General features: G+C 32.1%; 1 protein-coding gene across 1 annotated transcript in view; it reads left to right on the top strand.

Annotated features, from left to right (window-relative positions):
• LOC148949648 (cytochrome c oxidase assembly protein COX19) overlaps positions 1 to 25,208 on the top strand; it is a 51,909-nt gene that overhangs the window by 22,067 nt on the left and 4,634 nt on the right. The window contains exon 2 of the mRNA XM_089093642.1: positions 2,642 to 2,893. Within this exon, the coding sequence (XP_088949768.1) occupies positions 2,645 to 2,893 (249 nt within the window). The 5' untranslated portion in view covers positions 2,642 to 2,644. The remainder of the gene's footprint in view (positions 1 to 2,641; positions 2,894 to 25,208) is intronic.

Below are 25,208 nucleotides of genomic sequence, written 5' to 3'. Positions count from 1 at the left end.
ACTTTTCTAAAATTAGCCATGTCTTGATGCCTACTGCAAAATACTTTATTTCATTTCAACGGACCGATTCCGTTGATTTTGAATTAAAATCAAGTATTTTGCTGTAGTCATCAAGACATGGCTAATTGTGGAAAAACCCGAGACAGATAGTCCAAGTAATTGAGTAATTGAAATGAAATCAAATATTTTGCAGTAGGCATCAAGACATTGCTAATTGTAGAAAAAGCCAAGACAGGTAGTCCGAGTAATTGGAGAGGCAAATCTGGAATAAGCCCTTTTTAGGATTGTATAAAAATGATGTCATTTCATTTGTTGATAGATAAAGGGGGAAAGGATACAATTCTGACTAGGGCTCTCTCTTATTAATGAAAAAAAAAATAGATAATGCGTTCATGTTTTACGTAACTAATTGGCCAGTATTTTGGCTTTGCTGTATAGGGATGGGACTTGAATAGGCAAATTTTTAATTCTTGAATTCACAGTATATTTTTCAATGCAGTTACGAGATTGATAATATTGAAAACAATTACGTTGACTTGACTTGTCACGAACACGTCCCATGTCCCCTATATTTTCTTTAAAGACTGATGCGTCTGCCATGTTATTTATTTTTCTTCTTAACCTCGTGTAGAACGGATGATTGCTGAAACCAGGGAGAGGGCTTATTATTTTGCAAAGTCCAAGGCCTAGTGCCTTTTCAATACATTCTAAGACCACACTGGCTATCATGAGGTATGAAAGAAAGTAAAGAAAGGATATAATAAATGTAAAATGAAATCAAATAAGTAGCAAATAAGATATGCGGACAGCTTGTCTTAAATTAGACTTGGGAAAACTATTGATTGAATATTTTAATATTAAGTTATTGTAAATTCGGCTCTCTTTATAGCAAAATTTCTATTTATATAATTTTTATCTCAATTGCCTCTCTAAAAGATTGTGGTAGGCCATTTACACTAGATATTAAAGTTGCCTCTTCAAAAGAACTAAATGATCAGGGTTTTCAAAAATAAGGAGGGCCAAAGCAGAATCCAATTTGTTATTTTTATTTCCGAACCTCAGGGACTTATCTATTGAAGTTTTGTGGTCATGGAATCGTCCCTTCAGTTGTTGATGGGTCCTACCAATATAAAACTTCCCACATTACCACGGGACTCTGTAAGCAGCACTACCGAGTGTACCGGTATTCCTACCGGAAATAGGGCTAGTTTTATCCTTTCGCGAGTTGAAAAAATGTTTAACTTTTTGTTCAGTTTTAAAAGAAACAGAGAAATTTTTTTGTCTTTAAATTCCAAGTTGGTGCCTTTTAGCAACGAAACGGAAGTGCAGACATGCAATCCCCTTCCAAGGCACTGTGTACCTATTTGACTTCAAATAGCGTCGTATCGAAATTTAATGATAATCATTTTGATGGAAATGGCCGAAGAATAAAAAAAAAACCTGCTTTCAGTGGTGGCATGATGCATGGAGACCTAAGGAAAACAGTGCCAAATTATCCGAAAAATCTTTTTCAAGATAGAGGCTTCATCTTTAAATAAGGATGGCAATAAAAATAGTGATTTTTTAATCCAGAATTTTAAATTTGAGGAGACCAAACGAAGCCATGGAGCCCTGTTTCTGTCACAACTATTTTGGTCAGGACGTCTCTTATTACGATCTCCCCGTAACACCTATTACAAGCTATTGTATCCAGGGGTGCCAATTCACGAAATTTAGGGGGCGGCAAACTTTTTGTTTAATCTAGGACGACAGTTTTGTTACTTTTTTATTTTTATTTCTAGGAAAGTACCAAAAAGGGTATTTTTCAAAATCTAGACGTGGTAAAATGATATAGGGGAACAATTCTCCCCCCCCCTTCTACCCTTAGCTTTTGTATAATGATTTAGCTTGTATGTGATGTCAAAGTTAAAGCAATAGACATTATCATAAAAATTGAAATGAACCTAAATGGCAAAGAACAATGAAGTGGAACTTTAACCCAAGAGAAACTAAAACAAACGAATGTGATTGTGCTGCCCCCTTCAAGTTAAAAAGAATAGAGTTGTCATTTATACCTATAAGCTACATACTACCTTTTATTCCGTGGAAATGATAACAATTAGTTGTTACTTTAAAGAAAATATATTTAGTTGGTACAAATAGAAAAGAAACGGCTCTAAAGATACGAGATCTGCCCATTTCTGAAGAAGGTTAAAAAGCGATTAAACGGGCATTAACCTTGTATAGATTTATATTCACAGTGAAACAGAGACTTTATTTGTAAAAGTATCGTGACTAAAAGTTTTTGTTCTTTTTACTGGCTTAATATTTCTCACAAAAGGACCAATCAGGTGGAGCTGTTTATATCTCCAGAAATTGCATTTCTTTGTGTGTGTAAATTTGTTGCTCTGTATAAGTTAAACTGAATCGTTAGTCAGCTCTGGTTTTGAAAAGCTAGGCTATTTCCCTCTCCATAAATAAGGAATTATGTGATTGGCTTGCGAAAATACGTCACGAAAATAAACCAATGGAGTAAAGGCACACTTTTTAACATGGAAGTATTGAAAATTAGTGTCTCTTTATCGATTAAATACAGGCACTTAAGACACAAGAATTTTTAATCTTTAAAACAAAATAACGCAAAAATTTCCACTTCTTGCAGATCATGAATGTTATGACAAGCGGTTCTAAGCAATTTAAAGTGACACCACCAGAAAAGGGTAGCTTTCCACTCGATCACGAAGGTGAATGCAAATTGTTTATGATCAAATATATGCGGTGCCTGATGGAAAATGATAATCAGAATTCAGAGTGTAGAAAACTATCAAAAGACTATTTGGAATGTAGAATGGAAAAACAATTGATGTCAAAAGAGGATTTGAAGAAACTGGGATTTGCTGATTTAATTCCTGAGGTATAACTACCTATAGTTGAGCCATTCAGTAGCAATTTATTTACCTGCTAGAAAGTTTTTCCTTGCATTTTAAGTCAAATCGTTTGATTTAATTTTAACTTTGATTTTTCTCGGGGGAAATTTCCTAAAAATTGAATAAATTGGTATTGTCCGTGATAAGAAAAAATATTTTGGCCGAGTACTAAATAATTTTCAGAAGCCAATTGGACTAATTTTATACTAAATTGTGGTTCCACGCATTATCAGTGCTCCATAACATAAGGAGCCACTACCAATCCAGAACATTTTTTGCACCCATCATTGGCCTACTCCCCCCCCCACGAAGAGAAACTTTCCGGACTGAAATTGACTGTTATATTTGTTCATTAGCCCTCCCCCTTCTCCCGCAGGATTAAACCTGTGTGCATATTTCTCTGTTGCTTTTATGTGACGCTAATCAGTTTTGTAAGTGACCAGCTCGTTCATATTCGATATTTATACGATGAAAACTTTATGACTAAGATCCTCATTATTGACAGTGCCGTGCCTGAAATTCGAATTTCTGAAAGAAAATTTAAGGAGGTTCTAATTTCTGAAAAATCACTTCCATAAGTGTCCAGATTTTATTTCAAGTTGCAAATAAAGAGATTTGGATTAAAGATAATATATATTCACAGTTATGGGGAAAAGGAAGTGTTACCCAACCCTTGAGATTGGCTCGAAGAAATCCTTTTTGCACAAAAATTGTGGCCTAAAAACACACTCTTCTATTATTTTGTTTGTTTGCAATTCATGTGCTGTAATTGGTGAACACCTTTGGCCTCTAGATTTTCTAAAATTAGTTCCTTTTTTCACTAAATTTGAAACCCTGAGCATTTCTGAGCTGGTAAAAACAGTATGAGTAACTTATAAGAGTCGAAACTACCGCTAGCAGTGGCAAAAAAAACAACAACAGCGCCATCTAGTGTTTGGCGGCACTTGTTTTTTTTTAGTTTATCAATCGTTTTCCTCTCAGGAACTGAGATTAGACAGTTACTACTGCACTAATTTTACCAACTACACAAATTAAATATATTATTCTTATTATTGCCGTGAGAAAATGCCAAGTTTCGCCAAACGCTAGATGTTGTTGAGGGTCGTTTTTTTTTCGACACTAGTGCCAGTTATGACTCCTGCAAGTTACCTATACTCTTTGAGCTGGTGTAAATAGCGATGGCTTTTTTTAAATACTGATTTTTGAATTCTAGTTAAAAAAGGAGCAAGATTAAAGCCACGTTCTCACTTGACTTTTACGGACGATTTGGACAGCAAATCAACTAATAAAACTGCGAAAAGGCGTTTTTTGTCAACACAGCATTGGAAAACAGGGTTCCTAATTGGCTGATTTGTTAGGCGTTTTGACAGACAAACCCCAAATGAAAACGCGGCCTACATATCAAGCAATCCGAAAATACCCAGTATAAGTGGAAAGTGTCATCCTTCTCAAATCCCCACTGTGAATGAACAATAGTATAGATTGGCAAAATGCATTATGATAGCTGCGCATATATTAATAGCAAAGAAAACAAGAAATTTTACTTCCCTGTCATTCTGTGGTAAAATTTGTGCTTTAATCTCACTAGTTTACGACACAAATAGCACTGCCTTTTAACAATCTAATTCCTTCTCCTGTTTGTAATCTTAAGCCAGTAAAAAGAGTAACAAGTTATTAACCACAAGATGTTTTACAAGTAGTTCTTCTGTTACTCACTGGTAATGGACTTCACACTTTTTTCCACAATTAATTTAAATACTTGATTCAACTCAAAATATAAAAAAAAAGATTGGAGTAATCATGCTCGCCTTTGTTTCTTAGTTTCAAAGTTCACCATTATTAGCGCTATATATACTACCTGCCATAATTCAAAGGATCTTTTGTTACGTGACCTAAACTTTTCAGAAGAGCCGAAAAGAAACTTATGCCTATTATTTTTTGGTAAAAACTGATTATCCATATGGGCTTAGGTAATCGGCTTATGTCCCCTGGTACTATATAGGCTTGCATATATCATCTCCGTCATGCCTAAAGGTCGTTTCTAATATTTTTTTTACATTTGAGGTTAGTTAAGGTTCGACGCCGCCACGCCGAAAGGTCGTTTTTTATATTTTTACACCTCCAAGGTAATTGTCGGAAACTGATTGCTAAGCTTTTGTCTAAGGGACAATGAGCAGGCTAATGTAGATCAAGAGGTATGGAGGTGTGATTGCCCTGCTGTTTCTTCCTTTGAATGCAGCTAAGCAAACTGTTTTTGGCAATTATTTCTGAAGTTTGGAAATTTTAAATACGACTTTTATGTGTAAAGTGACGGTAGGTTCACACAGGTTAGATTCATAGAAGGTTACAGCAGGGGGTTCCCCCTCCTTCTATGATTGAAGCGTGTTTCCATGCCACAGAGTTAAAAGTTTTTCTGATAACTTTTAATTCTCCCTTGGCCCCAATATTCTCGAAACAACGCCTTAGTTTTTAAAGCTAGATTGATAAATTGCAGTGGCGTCTCTTTTTGCTGAAAACTTTGACTTACAACGATGATCATCTTTGAGTGACGTAACTTTTGAATGCGTGTTATCGCGATTCGACTTGTTGTTTCCAAGTAATTATCTCTTAATGCTAACACCATATTCACTCACCAGTCACTCATCACTGGCAATTTATGAAACAATATCGACAAGCAGTTCCTCAAACTCACGGCGCTTTTTCCAAGTTCAATGGGCTATGAATCAGACACAACTTTGGGGGAGAACCTGAGGGGTATATATCTTTTCTATCCTTAAATGTGGTTAAGTTATGTCGAAATGAGGCTATTCTTTAGTAAGATTTGAACCAATTCATAGCATACAACCAAGAAATGCTTCAACCAGAAACGGACGCATTAGACAAACTTCAAACTGGCTTGCATTCAACATTCAAGACAAACTTATAGTTTTTGCCAAAGAAATATTTGGCATATTATCAAATAAATATATTCGAGATTCGATTACTGACACAGGGAGACGGTGAACAAAACTCGCTTCTTTTTTATGATCTGTCCAAATACTACTACTACTAACAACTCACCGCAGCACCAAGCCGCCTGAGGCCATCACAGCTACGCACGATCCTCCTCCACCCCAATCTATTCAAAGCCTCCCTTTTTACACCCGCCCACGAAGTTCCCATTTCCTTTAAATCTTTCTTTATGACGTCCTCCCACCCCAGACGGGGACGACCTGCTTTCCGTTTAGCCCTAGATGGTTGGCCGAAAATATCAATCTTCGGCAATCTGTCATCCTTCATCCGCACAACGTGTCCTAGCCACCTCAACCTTTCTTTCATTATAACCCTAGAGAGCGGTATTGAACCACATTTTTCGTATAGCCTATTGTTTGAAATACGGTCAGTTAGCCGGGTACCCAGAACAATCCTTAAGCAATTTCTCTGGAAAACATCTAGCAAATCTTCATCCGCTTTTTGGAGCGTCCAATAATCAATTTACTCGCAAAAGCACCCCTCCCCCATCATGGTCCCATATGTAGCCCAAGGAACATAAAAACTAAAAGAAAACAACAAAATTCTTACTTTATAATATGCAAGTTGTTTGTATCAATCAGATTATCATGTTTTTTTTCCTTATTATAGTTTTTAAAGTCGTTTCAAATAATAGGTTGGTAAATTACGCACTCAATCACACTCGGAGATAAAGTCCAGACTTGGAGGATGACCAGTTTAATATAGGAGCTATAATGTATGACTGGATTGATGTAATGGAGAAATTCATTGTTAGGTGTGTATTTCGGAGGGTCGGGGGAGGGGGCGCATTTGTGAGTGAATTGATTATTATATTTGGAAAGAGCATTAAAAAAGGAAACGAGTAGTCTGTTCGCCTTGTCCATATATCAGTATTGGAATTTACTTGTCATAAAATGGAATATAATTGTCATATCTTCCAGTACTAAAAGATACGACAGTTTTATGGTATCCAGGAATGTCCTCTTACTGCAAAATATCCCTCGATTCTGTACTTGTTCCCAGACAACTAAAATATACTGAATGAAATAAATTTTAACAACGTACGTTTAACTCCGGATTGTATGCTGCCTTGAAAAGTAAAGGGCTAGACGCTCGCGGCATTTATTTCTAGCATATTAGAGCATATATGCGGGATTGAGACAGTAAAAGTTTGCACATTCTTGGCAAATTATTTTAAGTTTCTTAAACCTATTGATGTGAGGCTGACTCATGAATTCCAGGAAGAAAACTTTACGATCTTCAGCCACCCACCATCATACCGCAAGAGGGCAGTCTAAGAAGCTACCTAAGTTATGCTCCCAATTGAGAACTCATCAAATGCATTTTCAAGAAAAGTCACTAACCACTGAAACGAATTGAAGGACTCAACCATCAGTACTTCATCCAGTCTTTCAAATACCATCTTGACAAGGAGTAGGAGAAGAAGCGATGGAGGCTCAACTGGGAGTCATCAAATCAAGAGAACTAATGGCCTGGAGGATCTTCGCATAATGATTTAATGCTGACTTAAAAATTCCAAGAAGCTGCCTAAGTTAAGCTCCCAATAGAGAACTCATCAAATGCATTTTCAAGAAGAGTCACAAACCACCAGGGCCATATCCAGGATTTTTTTTTGGGTGGGGGCGGGGGGGTACAAAAAAAGACTTCAAAAACGCATAAATATTTGGTTGTATGTCTTTTTTACGTTTTTACGAGCTGGACAAATATTTTGGGGGTGGGGGAGGGTCAAACATCCTAACTCCTTCCCTGGATACAGCCTTGCAAACCACTGAAAGCTATTGAAGGACTCAACAGTCAACACTCCTCCATCCGGTCTTTCAAATACCATCTCGACAAAGAGTGGGAGAAGGAGCAATGGAGTTTTCAACTCAAGAGCACTACAGGTTCAGAGGACCTTAAAGCTCTTCAATGGATTAAGGTAAAGTGAAAACATGGTAACTCTATGAAGACAATTTACCTAGTCAAACTATCAAGTGCCACAATAAATGTAACTTCACATTTTTTATACCGAAAATATTCCAGCATGCCAAGAATTTCTCTCAAAAATAAAAGTCAGCATTAAAGAAAAAACGCTAAATGTGAGCGTTAATCTGGAAAGAAATCCTAGTTCGAAAGCTGACGTACAATACGCCCATTATTGGATAAATGCGGCCCGTTTTTAGCTCGGAAGAAGCTACGTCTGCCTAGCCCTTAAAAGAGGCATTTCCTGATTTGGTTCTTACGTAAGCAATGTTGAACAGATGTTAAGAAACAGGGCCTTTGTAAGGAAAGGGACTAAGTCCCATATGTTTTAAAATTACATCTATAGATGGGTATAAGTCCTACATATTTTTAAATTCTATCTTTTAAAAGTATATCCATATGTAGAGGGTGTCCCACCTATCTTGACGGCGTCAAATGTCTAAAACAAAATAAGTGATGACATTATTTTTCAGGGTTGTTCATTATTCTTGGCATAAGTTGTAACTACGTACACTCTAGGGAACGTCATTTTTTGTTTAACATGTGATGGATGTGTAAATATTTTCCCTGGGTTGGACCCCTCCCCCCAACAATAAAAAGAATTTACTAGAAGATCCTTATAAATGGAATCCCGATTTTGTTGTGGGGACGTATCCATCATAAGGTGTTTTCTCACGAATCCATCAGTTATTGCTACTGGTGCTCTGTTTGAATTCTGGTTTATTTTTGTGGAAAATATACTTAAGGCGTTTTCTTACGAGTCCATCAGTTTCTGTTTCTGATGCTCAATTCATTCCAATAACTGAATTTTAGTCGTAAAAAGATTCGCAAGAATGGTAATTTGTTTACCCGTTAATTGAAAATCCAGAAAATGTGAATATTGTGACGGGAGGGGACTGTTAATTATTTGTGTTGAGGGGTCTCTAATTTCAGTCAGCGTGAAAAATATTAAGAGGACCTTGGGGTGGGGGAATTTTATACCTAGAATGTTCGTAAGAATGTACTCAACAACTTCTTAAAGTTTCTTGACGATCGGATGAGTGATGTAGTAAGGCATACAGGACAAACATACATTGGATTTTGTATTGATACATATCTGTATATATAAAATCCTGTAGGGTATGGTCTTCAATGAACTTCAAATTCATGTTTTCACATTTTTTATTTTTCTATGGCACAAAGTAAAACAAAAGTTTTGGAAAGAGTAACTGACGTACTAGGAACTCAGAAAAAAGGAGGAACTCCCCATTCATATGTTTAGAAAAAGCGTATCTTCTTCTTTTTTTTAAAATTTTCTAGAAATCGCTGGAAACTTAAAAAATATTTTAATATTATTTCATTAAGTAAACTTTGTCTTGTCAACATTCAAGCCGATTTTATTCAGTTATGTTATTTACATCTGTTATTTGCTTTCTAAAACTGAGTAATGTTCAAGAACAATAAAGCTTTTGTATGAGACCTAGGGGAAGAAAAGGCCAAATTAAGAAGAAAAGGTCAAGCACATACACTTAAAAAGGACAATCTTCACACCAAAAGTTAACTATATTCGTTTTAAAGATACTCAAGTTAATGGTTTTTTTTTACCCGCTAGCATCACATGTCTAGTCAAGAATCTGTTGATGTGATAATTAACTGACACACTAGTATGAATGTTGATTTTCTTTCTCTAATTTAATTTTTTCAAGTAACAGTGAATTTGGGAGTTTGGGTATTCATCGTCTTCGCTTCAAGCTGTAAGTGGATTTATCGCACTAGAGTAATGCAGCGATTCCGCCCAACAATGACGCGTCTAATCGTCAAAACCTGTATGAAGACGTGAGAAATTAATCAAAACCTTGTAACTGTCAAAAATAAGGCCTTAATCGTTTAATAAGGCCAAAAGTAATGTGTTTTATTAAATTTATTAAAAACCTATTTATTCGGTGAATACAATACGGATTTTGGGGGGAAAACAAGTTTTTTCAACTGAAAATACGGAGCAACATTAATGCTTAAAACGGACAGAAATTATTCCATATATAAGGGGACTATTCCTTCCCCACTCCTCGCTCTTTACGCTAAAGTCTTAAAGTTCTTTAAAAACACTTCTTACTCAAATTCAACAGCCCTTCTGTTTGAGCAGTCTTTCTTAAAAACCTGTGGTAAAAAGCAAAACTTTGCGTAAAGGGCGAGAATTAAGGATGGTATAGTCCCCCTCGTATATAGAATAATTTCCGCCAGTTTTAAGTTTTAATGTTGCTCCTTACTTTTAGTCGAAAAAACGTGGTTTTATTATTTAATTTCTGACCGTTTTTCAAACTATGCCAGGAAATAACCTTCTTTCTCCCTACATACACCCCCCTCCGTGCAGAAAATTCCCGTAAAAAAAATCTGTACATCTCCCAATAACAAATCCTATGTGTGAACAATGGGCAAATTGTGTGAGACTTACAGTCCTGTTCCCAAGGGTTATGTGGGGTCTCGTCATCTCCAAAGGAATAGTTATTAGACCTTTCAAGCATGCTGAATCGAATGGCTATCTCAAAAGTTTTGATCTGATGGGAGCTAGTTGTCCTCCAATCTTTTTGATCACAAGTAGAGTAGTACCTACCATTTTGCTTGAAGCTATAGGAAAACATTTCTAATATTCTATAGAAGCTCTACACCTTTTCAAAGAGTGTGAGTAGTTACAGATCATCACACTCTTTGCCAAGAGGAATGACGCAGTTTCAAAGTTCACTGCCTTTTTGGTGATAAGCTCAAAAAAAAACCAGCACGTCTTGTTTCATTGTTATGCAATTATTTTTGTTATGAAAAGGGTAATTACTTCTTTAGTTTACGAGATTTGCGAATTTTTTTTTGCGAAAAGATATTTGCGAAAAGATATTTGCGTAGACGCTTACAAGGGACATTGCTAGAAAGTATTCAATAGCTTAATTGAAAAGTAACGATAGAATGACATTGTGACTTGACCTAGCTTTACCTCGCCGATGTGGTCTTTATAATACGTAAGTAACTTTTGAAAAATATTTTCAATTTAAAAAGAATGGGCTGAACAGTGTTTTGAGGGGGGGGGGGGGCAGAGAGGGGGGTGGGGCACGAGGGTTCAGTTAAAGAGGATACAGTTGCACGGCGGGTTTCGGTTATACCCGGGTTCAGTTACAAGGAGGGGTCAGGGGCCTGGGGCCCATCCCTTTTTTTTTTCGTAAATCGGGCTCCCTGTTTTCAAAACCCCTTTTTCTTCTGAGGCTTGGAGCATTTGGTGACTAGATATACGGGGTTTCAGTTATACAGGGGTTCGGTTACATGGGATTGGTGGTTGTTATAATACACAAGTTCTATTTGAACAGTGTTGTGAGATCCCCTACCACACCCCCAAAGGACTCCGATTCCCCCATCCCGTGTATTAGCGAAGTTACTCTGTGGTCGTTATAATAAACAAGCTTTAGTTTACGAGATTTGGGGACTTGAGTTGCACGAGGGTTCAGTTACATACGGATTCACTTACACGGGGGTTTAGTTAAATCTTCGTCTGAAAAATAGGAGTTCACACTTAAAAAAGTTCTATTAAGAGCTATTTTTATGGAAATGCTTCATTTTTGAACCAAAACTATGCTTTTCTGACTGAAGATACACATTTGAATCAGAAAAGGTGAAAATGTACACATCTAAAACAGAAAAGTGTGTTTTGACTATATTTTCTATAATTTAGTCTGAAAAATAGGACTTCACACTTAAAAAGTTCTATTAAGAGCTTTTTTATGGAAATGGTTCATTTTTGAACCGAAACTATGCTTTTATGACTGAAGATATACATTATAATCAGAGAAATTGTTTGAAAATATGCTAAAAGATGATCCCCGTGAAGCTATTGTAGTTTTCTATAAAAAATAAATGATTTTCAAAATCAAAGAAAATTGCCCCCCATCTTTAGCAAATATAGCCTTAGCTAGTTAAAAATGCGCATAAATTCTTGATTTTCAATCTAACTTAACTTGTAGGAATAGGACTTCATTCAAACAAGTAAATTGGCTTTATTTAAAATATATTAATTGCACAAAAAAGACTATTATTTTTCATTGTTTTTCCTTCCAGGTGCTAAGGCCTCCATCTCGCTTTCAGTTAGTTTTTTTCTAAGTATACGATAGTAACGATTATGCCATCTCCATACTTCATAGTAGCCATCATGAGTTATATAATAATCATCATCCAATTTAGGCTCCCGATCTAAAAAAAAACAAAAACAATTCAAAATAGAACTAGATCTTAACTAACAATTGTTAGTGGTAGTGTTACAATTGTTACCATGTAGAACTACAGAATGATTTAAAACTGTATTAAAAGTTCAGAAACACATCTATACTATTTGCTAACAAACAGGGGTTCAGTTACATGGGGTCGATGGTCGTTATAATACAAAAGTTCTATTTGAATAGTGTTGTGAGATCCCCTACCACACCCCCAAAGGACTCCGACTTTTTTTTCCGCTTTTATTTCAGCCAATTGTGTTTAACAAAAAAAAAAAAATTGAAATATTTACTGATCGTCAGTTTTTTTTATTTTAAAATTTAATCTTTTGTTTCATTCAATCTTTTATCTTCCCAAAAATTTAATATAAAGAAAGAAACCTTAATAATAAAAAGAATTTTTTTTTTTTAACTGAATTTTAACAGTTCTTGTTTATTTTTTTACAATATACTTTATAAATAAATTAATTAATTTTAATTAATAAATTTAAGAATCAAATTTTAAATTTTATTATTCCATGAACATATTGTGAACATACCTGTAAATTTGTTAATCTCTTTGAGAAAAATCTTAATTGAAGTGGAAAATTTTATATTATTTTAGGAAAAATAGAATTGATCAATAACTTATTTCATTTTCATTGAAAAAATTCAGAATCGAAGTTGAACTTTTTTAGTCTTTGCAACTCGTGTACTAAACAGGAGTTTTGTAACAGCAAGCGAACACGCTCTTAATTGGTGTTTAGAGTTTTTCAGTTACTATTGAGCCGTGTCGATCCTTACTTACAGCTAGTTAACCCCCACACAATAAAGTTTTTAAGCCACGCGTTTATACCCCCAGAAAAAATAATGATCGTACAAAAACCTACAGACTAACTTTTTTTTTTTTATATTAATTTTAAAAATTTTATATAAATTTGGGAAAATATAAATTATAAATAACTAATTAAATTCTATTTATTAAAATTAATTATAGAATCTTAAATTTTATTATTCAGTTAAAATATTTGTAACATAAATTTTAAATTTTTTAATCTCTTTTAGAAAAATATGAATTTAAGTTTAAAAGTTGATATTATTTTAGGAACATATACGTTATCAATAACTTATTTAATATTAATTGGGAAAATCCAGAATCGAAGTTGAGCTTTTTTAGCCTTCGCGATTTTTGTATTAACAAGGAGTTTTGTAATATCATGCTCCTAATTTATTTTTAGAGTTTTTCGGTTACTCTTGAGCCGTGTCGATCCTTACTTAAAGTTCGTTACCACGAACACAATAAATTATTTCAACCAATCGTGTATCTCCCCCGAAAAAATACTTTTCAGACAATCAACTTCAGACTAACCAGATTTTTTTTTAACTGAAGTGGAAAATTTTGATATTATTTTGGGGAAATAGAATTAATCAATAACTTATTTCATTTTTATTGAGAAAATTCAGAATCGAAGTTGAACTTTTCTTCTTCTAGGAAAATATTTGGAACAGAACTTTAAATTTTTTCATCTCTTTGAGAAAAATTTGAGTTTAAACTATTGAAGTTTCTATAAATTTAAGTTAAAAAAGCTGCTCACCAAGTTTAGCGAAATAAAAACGTCTATTTGCAGCATTCCCCTTCATCTTCCAAATTGTAAGAAGGAACTGAACGTATATCATCCCATTCTTAAGGTATTTTATACCTTATATCTTGGAAATTAAGTCTCTCTTATCAGATTCAAACGCTTAATACCCACAAGCATATGCGGGTCAAATTTCATCTTAAAGTGCCAACGTATCTGATAGAATAATTTAAGTCTTATGATCAATTTAATAAAACCTATAATTTTCACCTTTTTCTCCATTAAGCATCAATTACTTCAAGAAATTAATTCCACATTTTTGCAGATAGGAGCTTGAAACTTCCGAAGTAGTGTTATTGGTTTTTTTAGAGTTTTTCGGTTACTATTGAGCCATGTAAATCCTTACTTACACTTCGTTACCACGAACACAATAAATTGTTTCAGCCAATCGTGTATCTCCCCAGAAAAAATACTTTTCAGAAAATCAACTTCAGACTAACTTTTTTTTTTTGAAGGGGGAGGGAGGGATTTTTCCGTGGAGATGGAGGCCAGATTTACTGGTATTATTTATAAAAAGATAAGAAAATAAATTAAAAAAATTTTTTAAAAATTAAATTAATTATAAAAATTTAAAATTTTAACTAAGATATTTATTCCTTTTCCGAATTGGATCCCCCCCCCCTCCAGGGCCCCCCGGGCTCGGGGCGATCCTTTCGGCGGACACTGCGGAAGGACCACTTAAAAATTTCTCTGAAGAGCTTTTTTTTCCGCTTTTATTTAATTCCATTTTTTTTTTTTTATTATTTTGGGAAAATAGAATTTATCAATAACTTATTTCATTTTCATTAAGAAAATTCAGAATCAAAGTTGAACTTTTCTTCTTCCGGGAAAATATTTGGAACAGAACTTTAAATTGCTTCATCTCTTTGAGAAAAATCTGAACTAATTAGCCGTGTCGATCCTTACTGACAGTTCGTTACCACGAACACAATAAAGTGTTCCAGCCAATCGTGTATCTCCCCCGACAAAATACTTTTCAGACAATCAACTTCAGACTAACTTTTTTTTTGAAGGGGGGAGGGAGGGATTTTTTTCCGTGGAGATGGAGGCCAGATTTACTGGCATTATTTCATCTTAAAGTGCCAACGTATCTGATAGAATAATTTAAGTCTTATGATCAATTTCATAAAACCTATAATTTTCACCTTTTTCTCCATTAAGCATCAATTACTTCAAGAAATTAATTCCACATTTTTGCATATAGGAGCTTGAAACTTCCTAATTAGGGTTAGTGGTTTTTATAGTTTCTGTAACTATTTAGTAGTGTCACTCCGTACATAAATTTCTTTAGCACAAACACAAAAAAATTTATAACTCTTAAAATTTAAATCTTGAAAAATCCAAAAAAACTTTTCATAAAACCTATAATTTTAAACATTTTTCTCCAATAAGCATCAATTACTTCAAGAAATTAATTCCACATTTTTACAGATAGGAGCATGAAACTTCCGAAGTAGGGTTATTGGTTTTTAGAGTTTTTCGGTAACTATTGAGCCGTGTCGATCCTTACTTACAGTTCGTTACCACGAACACAATAAATCGTTTCAACCAATCATGTATCCCCCCCTAAAAAATAATTTTCATACAATCAACTACACACTAATTTTTTTTTTTTGAAGGGGGAGGGGGGGATTTTTCCGTGGAGATGGAGGCCAGATTTACTGGAATTATTTAGAAAACGATAATACAATAAATTAAAAAAAGTTTTTTCAACTGAAAGTAAGGAGCAAAATTAAAACTTATAACGAAGAGAATTATTACGTATACGAAGGGGATCCCCCCCCTCCAGGGACCAATTGTGTTTTTGATATTATTTTGGGAAAATAGAATTTTTCAATAACTTATTTCATTTTCATTAAGAAAATTCAGAATCAAAGTTGAACTTTTCTTCTTCCAGGAAAATATTTGGAACAGAACTTTAAATTTTTTCATCTCTTTGAAAAAATCTGAACTATTGAGCCATGTCGATCCTTACTTACAGTTCGTTACCACGAACACAATAAATTGTTTCAGCCAATCGTGTATCTCCCGAAAAATACTTTTCAGACAATCAACTTCAGACTAACTTTTTTGAAGGGAGGAGGATTTTTCCGTGGAGATGGAGGCCAGATTTACTGGCATTATTTCATCTTAAAGTGCCAACGTATCTGATAGAATAATTTAAGTCTTATGATCAATTTCATAAAACCCATAATTTTCACCTTTTTCTCCATTAAGCATCAATTACTTCAAGAAATTAATTCCACATTTTTGCAGATAGGAGCTTGAAACTTCCGAAGTAGGGTTATTGGTTTTTAGAGTTTAGGTCACTATTGACTCGTGTCACTCCGGACTTACAGATCGTTAGCACAAACACAAAAAATTTTATCACTCTTAACATTTAAATCATGACAAATCCAAAAAACCTGTGCAAAAAACCTATAATTTTCACCTTTTTTCTCCATTAATCATCAATTACTTCAAGAAATTAATTCCACATTTTTTGCAGATAGGAGCATGAAACTTCCGAAGTAGGGTTATTGGTTTTTAGAGTTTTTCGGTAACTATTGAGCCGTGTCGATCCTTACTAACAGTTCGTTACCACGAACACAATAAATTGTTTCAACCAATCATGTATCCCCCCCGAAAAAATACTTTTCAGACAATCAACTTCAGACTAACTTTTTTTTTGAAGGGGGAGGGAGGGATTTTTCCGTGGAGATGGGTGCCAGATTTACTAGCATTATTTAGAAAACTATAATACAATAAATTAAAAAAAGTTTTTTCAACTGAAAGTAAGTAGCAAAATTAAAAATTAGAACTAAGAGAATTATTACGTATACGAAGGGGATCCCCCCCCTCCAGGGACCACAGGGACCAGTTCTATAATTTAGTATGAAAAATTTGAATACACACTTAAAAAAGTTATATTAAGAGCTTCTTTTTTTTCCGATTTTATTTAAAACACTTGTTTTTTTGATATTATTTGGGAAAATATAATTTATAAATAAATTATTTCATTTTCATTAAGAAAATTAAGAATAAAATTTTAACTTTTCTTATTCCAGAAAAATATTTGGAACAGAACTTTAAATTTTTTCATCTCTTTGAGAAAAATCTGAACTATTGAGCCATGTCGATCCTTACTTACAGTTCGTTACCACTAACACAATAAATTGTTTCAGCCAATCGTTTACCCCCCCCGACAAAAATACTTTTCAGACAATCAACTACAGACTAACTTTTTTTTTGAAGGGGGAGGGGGGGATTTTTTCAGTGGAGATGGAGGCCAGATTTACTGGCATTATTTAGAAAACGATAATACAATAAATTAAAAAAAGTTTTTTCAACTGAAAGTAAGTGCTTTAAATTTTTTCATCTCTTTGAGAAAAATCTGAACTATTGAGCCGTGTCGATCCTTACTTACAGTTCGTTACCACGAACACAATAAATTGTTTCAGCCAATCGTGTATCTCCCCCGAAAAAATACTTTTTAGACAATCAACGTCAGACTAACTTTTTTTTTTTGATGGGGGAGGGAGGGATTTTTCCTTTGATATGGAGCCCATATTTACTTGAATTATCTAGAAAAATATAATACAATAAATTAAAAAAAGTTTTTTTTTTCAACTGAAAGTAAGGAGCAAAATTAAAAAACTTAGAACGAAGAGAATTATTACGTATACGAAGGGGATCCCCCCCCCCCGTTGGGGTTAATCTAGGTTCACTTAGACGCGCACGTAACTTCGTCTAAATGAACCTTAAAAAAATGAAATAAAGCTATGTCGAATTTTCAAATCTATCCTTATTGACCCCTAAAAAACCAGTCTGGCTGAAAACGTGGAGTTCTCTTACTACTCGATTTTTTGCACGGTGTATTAACCAGTGTGGACCCACTGTTCGTGTGGCATGGTGGCCCGGACAGGCATACAAATATCATGTAGTTTCAACACGTGTTTAATCACGTTTCTTGAATGATGTACCTGTACTGTATATTAAAGAGGTGAAATCAATAAAGAGATTGCTAATTAATTACAGATATTTTTTATAATTTCTTGAATGAAATTTAATTATTGTGTTTATAAAAGATTTGAATTCAATAAATAGATTTTTAATTACTGAAAATTTTTTCATAATTTATTTAATTAAATTTCACAAATAGAGTATCTAAGTTATAATTAGTTGTGATAAATAAAAAAAGGCTACTTACTTAAGATTTTTTCATAAGTTCTTGAATGAATTATCTGCACTGTCTATACATTATGTGATCTTAATAATGAGATTTTTAATTAAATAATAATATTTTAACATTTTATTTATTGATTTTTAAGTAGTGTGTATCCGAGATTTTACTTCAAGAAAGATATTTTTAAGTACTGAGAATTTTTTTAAAAATTTAATTAATTTTATTTATAACTCGCTTAAATAAATCTTTAAATAAAATAATTTTTCTAATTTACGTTACTTTTTTAATTTTTTATGTAAAGATTTTTAAGTTTTTTGTTTTATTTTTTTTTATAAAAACTGTTAAAAAAAGTAATTAATTTATAAATATAATTTTTATTTTTTAAATATTTATTTTATTTAAATTATTTTTCGTATATATTAATAGTTAAAAAAATAAAGATTTTTTTACTTACTTCGAATTTTGTAATAGTTTCTTGTACGAAATTTCTTTTTTTGTTTGTAAAGCATGTAACTTAAAGAAATAATTTTATACTAAGTTGCAATATTTTCATAATATATATAATCAAATGTCCGTAGTGAGTATAAAAGAGTTGAATTCAATAAAGATATTGTTACTTACTTATTATTTGTAAATAATTTATTTAATTAAATTTATAAATCATTGATATAATATAAAATAGCATGTTTTCCATATAGAAAATATTAAAAAAAGGGAGATTTTCTAAAACTTTCTTTAATGAAGTATATTTACTTTATATAAACTATGTGAACTAAGTAAAGATTTTTTGTATTACTTAAAAAAATTTTAATAATTTATTTAATTGAATTTAAGAAGTTCGCATACGATAGAATAATACAATAAAGATTTTGTTACTTAATGAGAATTTTTCCATAATTTATTTAATAAAATTTATAATTAGTGTAGATCTTTAGATGTCTTATTTACTTAAATGTCAGAATTGTGTATACCTGAGTTGACGTCAAGAAAGTCATTTTTGCTTATTTAGAATTTTTTTCATAATTTAATGAATTAATTTTATACATATTGTTGATAAGTTTAAATTGTTTTTGATAAAGAGAAAATATAGTTAATAACTTTAGATTTTTTAATAATTTCTTGAATGAAGTATCTGTACTGTATATACAATAGGTGAAAACGAAAATATTTTTTTAATTACTTATAAATATTTTCATAATTAATTGATTTAATTTTATGTATTGTTTATCAAATATTTGACTTCAATAAATATATTTTTTTTTTTAATCTATTCTTTTATTAAATGTCATTAGTTTTCATCAAATAGTTGACTTCAAGAAATAAATTGATAATGACTGATAATTTTTTAATAATTTATTTAATTAAATTTATACAACATGTATCTAATTAATTAAAAAAATATATAGTTTTGTTAATTACTTTTAATTTTGTCATAATTTCTATAACTGAATGTTCTTTTTGTATATTCAGCAGGTGACTTCAAGAAAGAATTTGCTACTGACTTACAATTTTTTCATAATTTCATTAATGAACTGTCTTTTTTATTGAGAAAAGAGGAGAACTCAATAAAGAATTTTATACTTACTTAAAATTTTTGATAATTTCTTAAATGTAATTTCTGCATTGTGTATCCATGAGGTAAAATGAGTTTGTTATCTATTTAGACGTCATTCATATTTTCTTGAATGAAATTTCATTATTGCGTATTCAATAGGGGAAAACAATAAATACTGTTTTACTTACTTGCGATTTTATGATTATTTGTTGAATTAAATACATGTGGTGTGTCCTGGAAGCGAATTCAAGAAAGCTATTGTTACTTACTTACAATTTCTTCATAATTTAATTAAATAAATACAACTATTCTAAAGAATAAAGACGTGTTAGTCTTAATCATATATATTGCTTAAACGTATTAACATATTTTTGAAGGAATTTGCTACTAACTTACAATTTTTGATAATTTCTTGTATGAAATTTCTGCATTGTGTATCCATGAGGTAACTTAATTACAGAGTTTTTAGCTTACTTAGAGTTTCTTAATAATTTATTGACTGAAATGTCTTTTTTTATTTATAAATGAGGTGAATTCAAAAAAAAATTTTTCCCCATGTGTCTGAAAATATATGTATTCAAATTCCTTTTCTTACCTATTCGACTTTTTATTAGACATTCTCAAAGTTTGATATTCTAGCGGGCTCTAAAAGTAATGATCACATAACACTGTAATGCAAAATATATTTTTAATGAAATAATGCTATGTAGAATATTAATACAATAAATATATTATGATACATTATTAATATCAACAATTAAATTTGTACATTTTTAATCTGTTCCATAAAATAGTTCACCACGTTCTATCTGTATATTATATATATTGTCTTCTCTTAGTTCTTAATAATTATAATAATAATTATTAAATTTTGATTCATACACAATTTTGAATGGTGTCTAATAAAAATTCTCACTATGATGTTCGTCTTTGTTATTATTTGGTTCAATGACTGTTTGACCAATGTAATTAACGTTTGCTGGTGTTTTGTTTTTCATCGATTAATCTTTATATTCCATCGTGATATTTTCTGACAATGCCCTGTTTATTTTTCTGGAACTTTCACTGTCTATTATCACATTATTATTACACAGTTAACAGTTTCGGCACGTAGACAAGATATGGTTTACGATATTAGTAGGAGAGTAGTAATTTCTTTTATTGATCGCTCGTTGAATCCTAATACCTGAAAGTTGACTATTGGATGTATCAGTAGGTAATGCGTTACCTGAAACAGTAGCAAGGAGTTGTCATCTATCTTCAATGATTATTTTTATATTGTCATTCTCTTTGAGTGCAATCATCTCTGGATATCTCAATCTCGCATAACCCACAACATAAGAGTTGAATTTTTTCGATATTCCAAAGAAATTTAATTCCCTATTGTCATGACAATACATGCATACAGTTCCAATAGTGCTACCACCTGTACTTGTTTCAAAGTTTAAATATTTCTCTTTGTCGGCATTCAATGCTACAATAACCTTGTTATGTAAACACACTTTATTAAAATGTTCCATCTTCACTTTTTTTTTAAAGATATGACTTATGTGTTTATCGTTCCACTGCGTAAAAAATACTGATTTAATACATGCAATAGATTATGTTGTGTCAATAACCAGTCATATAAGACCAGTCTGAAAGTCACATAGTGTCTTTGACCAATCACATAGTTCTGTCAATAACCTGTCATAGAAGGCCAGTGTGACAGTCACATCGTGTCTCAGAAAAATCACCTAGAGCACTTGCTATAAATTCTATAATATTTTGACATGCTAATTTCTGTACAGAAAGAAAAAAATAAATAAAGTTTAGAAATATCGAAGTTCTAAAAAAGATTTAATTTAACTATTTTATTATATTGATTGTATTTACTGAAAAACTTGAGAACAAAGGAGTCTCTCAAACCCAGTAAAGCTATTTTAAAATATACAAAAACTAAATATATAAAACGAAATTTTATTTTTTAATTACAAAATCTTACAGAACCACCAAATTGAAAACTGAATAATAGACTATCCAACTCATGAAATATATGTTAAAATATAGAAAAACTAATGATATAAACTGAAAATTTAGTTTTTAAAGAAAAACAATAACACAGAACAAACTATTTCTTACTAATAAGAGTCTCTCACACACTTTAAAGATCTTGTATAATTTGAAAAAAATAATAAAAAATAAAACAAAATTATTTTATAAAGTGCCCCACTGAATCAAACAAAACACGGAATAAGGCAACTGAGACTCAAAATAAACTACAATATATTTTAAAATATAGAAAAAACTCCTAATATAACAAAAATATGTCTTTTTTTATGACTACAACTTAAGTAACATACACACATACAGAGGCGCCAGATTCTATCAAACCCCTTAAAGATCTAATAAAAGAAACAAAATCAAATTCTTAAACACAAAATGATAGATTTTAACGAGAACCAATAACCGAATAATCAAAAGGAATATGGTCACTGTGTCTATCAATTCAATTAAATATAATTTAAAATATAAAATAAATTCTATTTGAAAACAAATAGTTCTTTTTTAATTACACACACTAACTTATAAATCACACTGAATCATGAAACTGAGTCTCTCAAACTCCGTAAAGCTATTTTAATATATAAATAAACTAATTATTTAAAAAACAAATTAATTTTTTATTTACAATCACTTAAAGAAATATAAAAATGATTTTTTCAAATGACTCTCTCACTCTCCGTCCATAAATTTTAAAATATAAAATAAAAAATAATTAAAACATCAATGTAGATTTTATGTACCATCAAGAAAATAAAAATCACAACGAATTTGGCTACGGAGTCTAAAAATACCAGTATATATAAATTAAAATATTCAATAACTTAATATATAACACTCCAAAATATATTTTAATGACAATAAAGTCATTAAAAAACACGGACTTAGGCTCATGAGTCTCTCAATCCCCGGAAAGCTCTTTTAAAAGATACAAAAACTACTTATTAAAGAAAAAAATATCGTTTTTAATTAGCAGCAAGGACGTAAAAAACTACCTTTTTGTGGCATCAGAGTATATATTTAACAGTAAAGTTCTTTTAAAAGTTACATATACTACTTATTTAACACTAAAATTTCGTTTTTTAATGTCTATCGAGTAAAGAAAAATCACACGGAATTAGGCAACTGAGTCTCTCAAGCCTAGTAAATATATTTTAAAAGATACAAAAACTAATTAATTATAATACAAATTTCGTTTTAAATGAACATCAAGTAAAGAAAAATAACACGGAATTGGGCAACTGAGTCTCTCAATCACAGTAAAGATCTTTTAAATGTTAAAACAACTACTTCGTTAACAAAAAATTTTCTTTTTTAATGAAAACCAATTAAAGAAAAATCAATCGGACTTAGGCAACTGAGTCTCTCAAACCACGTAAAGATCTTTTAAAATATACAAAAACTACTTATTTAAAATAAAAATTTAGTTTTTAATGTCACTCACTTAAAGAAAAATCACACGGACTTAGGCAACTGATTCTCTCAATCCCCTTAAACATCTTTTACATTAAAAACACTATACGTATATAACAAAAAAAAATCGATTTTAATGACAATCAAGTAAAAAAAAAATAACACTGAATTAGCCAACTGAGTCTCACAATCCCCGGAAAGATCTTTTAAAATATACAAAATCTACTTATTTAACAAAAAAAATTAGTTTTTAATGAGCATCAAGTAAAGAAAAATCATACGGAATTAGGCAACTCAGTCTCTCAATCCCCGTAAAGTTCTTTTAAAGATACAAAAACTACTTATTTAACACAAAGAACCCCCATGTAACTGAATCCCTTTATAACTGAAACCCCTGTAAAACTGAACCTCCGTGATAAATTTAATTACGTTTATTATGTAGTCACCAAAGGCTCCAAGCCTCAGAATAAAAATTGATTTTTAAAAAAGGGAGACCGAGTTACGAAAAAAAAGAAGGGATCCCCCCGTGCAACTGTACCCCCCTGGGAACTGAACCCGTGTATAACCGAAATCCCTCCGTGCAACTGTATCCTCTTTAACTGAACCCTCGTGCACCTCACCCCCTCTATGCCACCCACCCCCCTCCGCACACTGATAAGCCAGGTCTTTTTTAAATTTACTATATTTTTAAATCGTTACTTACGTTTTATACAGACCACATCGGCGAGGTAAAGCTAGGTCAAGTCACAATGTTATTCTATCGTTACTTTTCAATTAAGCTATTGAATACTTTCTAGCAATGCCCCTTGTAAGCGTCTACGCAAATATCTTTTCGCAAATATCTTTTCGCAAAAAAAAATTCACAAATCTCGTAAACTAAAGAAGTAATTACCCTTTTCAAATGCATGACTCGTTATATTAATTAAACCCGTTAAACGAATATCAAAGTTTTTAAAAAAAAAACCTAGTAAACAACTTAAATATTAATGAACAAGGATTTAACATAAAAAAAAAAAACTTTAAAAAAACTAAAAATAAATATAATTCAGAAAAAACTTGTCCTTAATATTACCGGTATTAAAGTAGCCTGGTAACCCAATTTAACATACGAAAAACCTGTTTGTACGGGGGCCCCTGATAAATAGTACCTTGCTTACTACTCGCACATAAATATAGCACTTGAAGTTTTAATTTTTGTTCGAATAAGCCCTCTTTCAATTTCCAAGGAATGTTGGTTCGCCCAATCAACCTTCGGCAAAAAATGTAATAAATAAATAAACACGCATCCGTGATCTTTCTTCTGGCAAAAAAAAAAATACAAAATTTCACATTTTTGTAAATAGGTGCTTGAAACCTCTACAGTAGGATTTTCAGATATGCTGAATCTGATTGTGTGATTTTCGTTAAGATCGTTTGACTTTTGGATATTTCCCCCTTTTTCGAAAGTTATGCAAATTTTCTCAGGTTTGTTGCTTTGATGGATAACATTAAACTTAATGAGTCATATATATTTGGAATCAGCATAAAAAGTCAGCTGATTGAAGAGTAGGAATTCTTTTGATGGATCAGTTGTTATAAAGTTCCGTTTTTTAACATTTCGGTTACTATTGGACCGAGTCGCTCCTTACCAATTTGGGCTAGTTTTGATAACAGTTTGTTACCACACACTATTTGAAAACGTGGCAGTAAGTCAGTTAGGACAATTTATGAACGCATTTTTTTAGTGCTGTTAAATATATGCATCTAATTTGAATAATAATACTAAAATGTGTTACTAATATGTTTATCTCGTGTAAAGTTATTCATTGTTACAATATGAGACAGGCTGACAATAACATACCCAGTACGTTCAGAATTCTCTTTTCCTGTCCAGAGTTCTAAAAATTGGCCCAAAGTTCCTAAAGGTGGTCAAAGTGTTGTTGACCCTCAGACTTTTAAAATAATACTAAGAAAAATTTTCATATCTTGTATTGTCTTTTAGTTCCTTTGTAGGTCAGTAGAACCCTATCAGGAGGTCCCATGTGGCACCCCTGCTGCCACCTATAACTTTTTTTGCACCCCAAATAAGGGCATAGCCTCCCTAGGGAGAACACGTGGTTAATGGGGTCAATGACCTCTTTTTCCAAGGTCGATTTATTTGATGTTTCTATGTGTAATAGCTCCGTGGCGAAGGTTGCACATGCGCATTGAATTCTAACGGGAACAATGTTATTTATCTAGGACTCGAGGGGGAAGTGAATTTCCGAGAAATTGATTGCGTAATCGAAGGGGAAGTGGATTTCCGAGAACTTGATTGCGTAATCGATT

The sequence above is a fragment of the Artemia sp. Qi Xiang Cuo genome, chromosome 8, assembly GCF_049724085.1.
Source record: "Artemia sp. Qi Xiang Cuo chromosome 8, ASM4972408v1, whole genome shotgun sequence".
Lineage (NCBI taxonomy): Eukaryota > Metazoa > Arthropoda > Branchiopoda > Anostraca > Artemiidae > Artemia > Artemia sp. Qi Xiang Cuo.
This window is presented reverse-complemented; position numbering and strand designations above follow the sequence as displayed.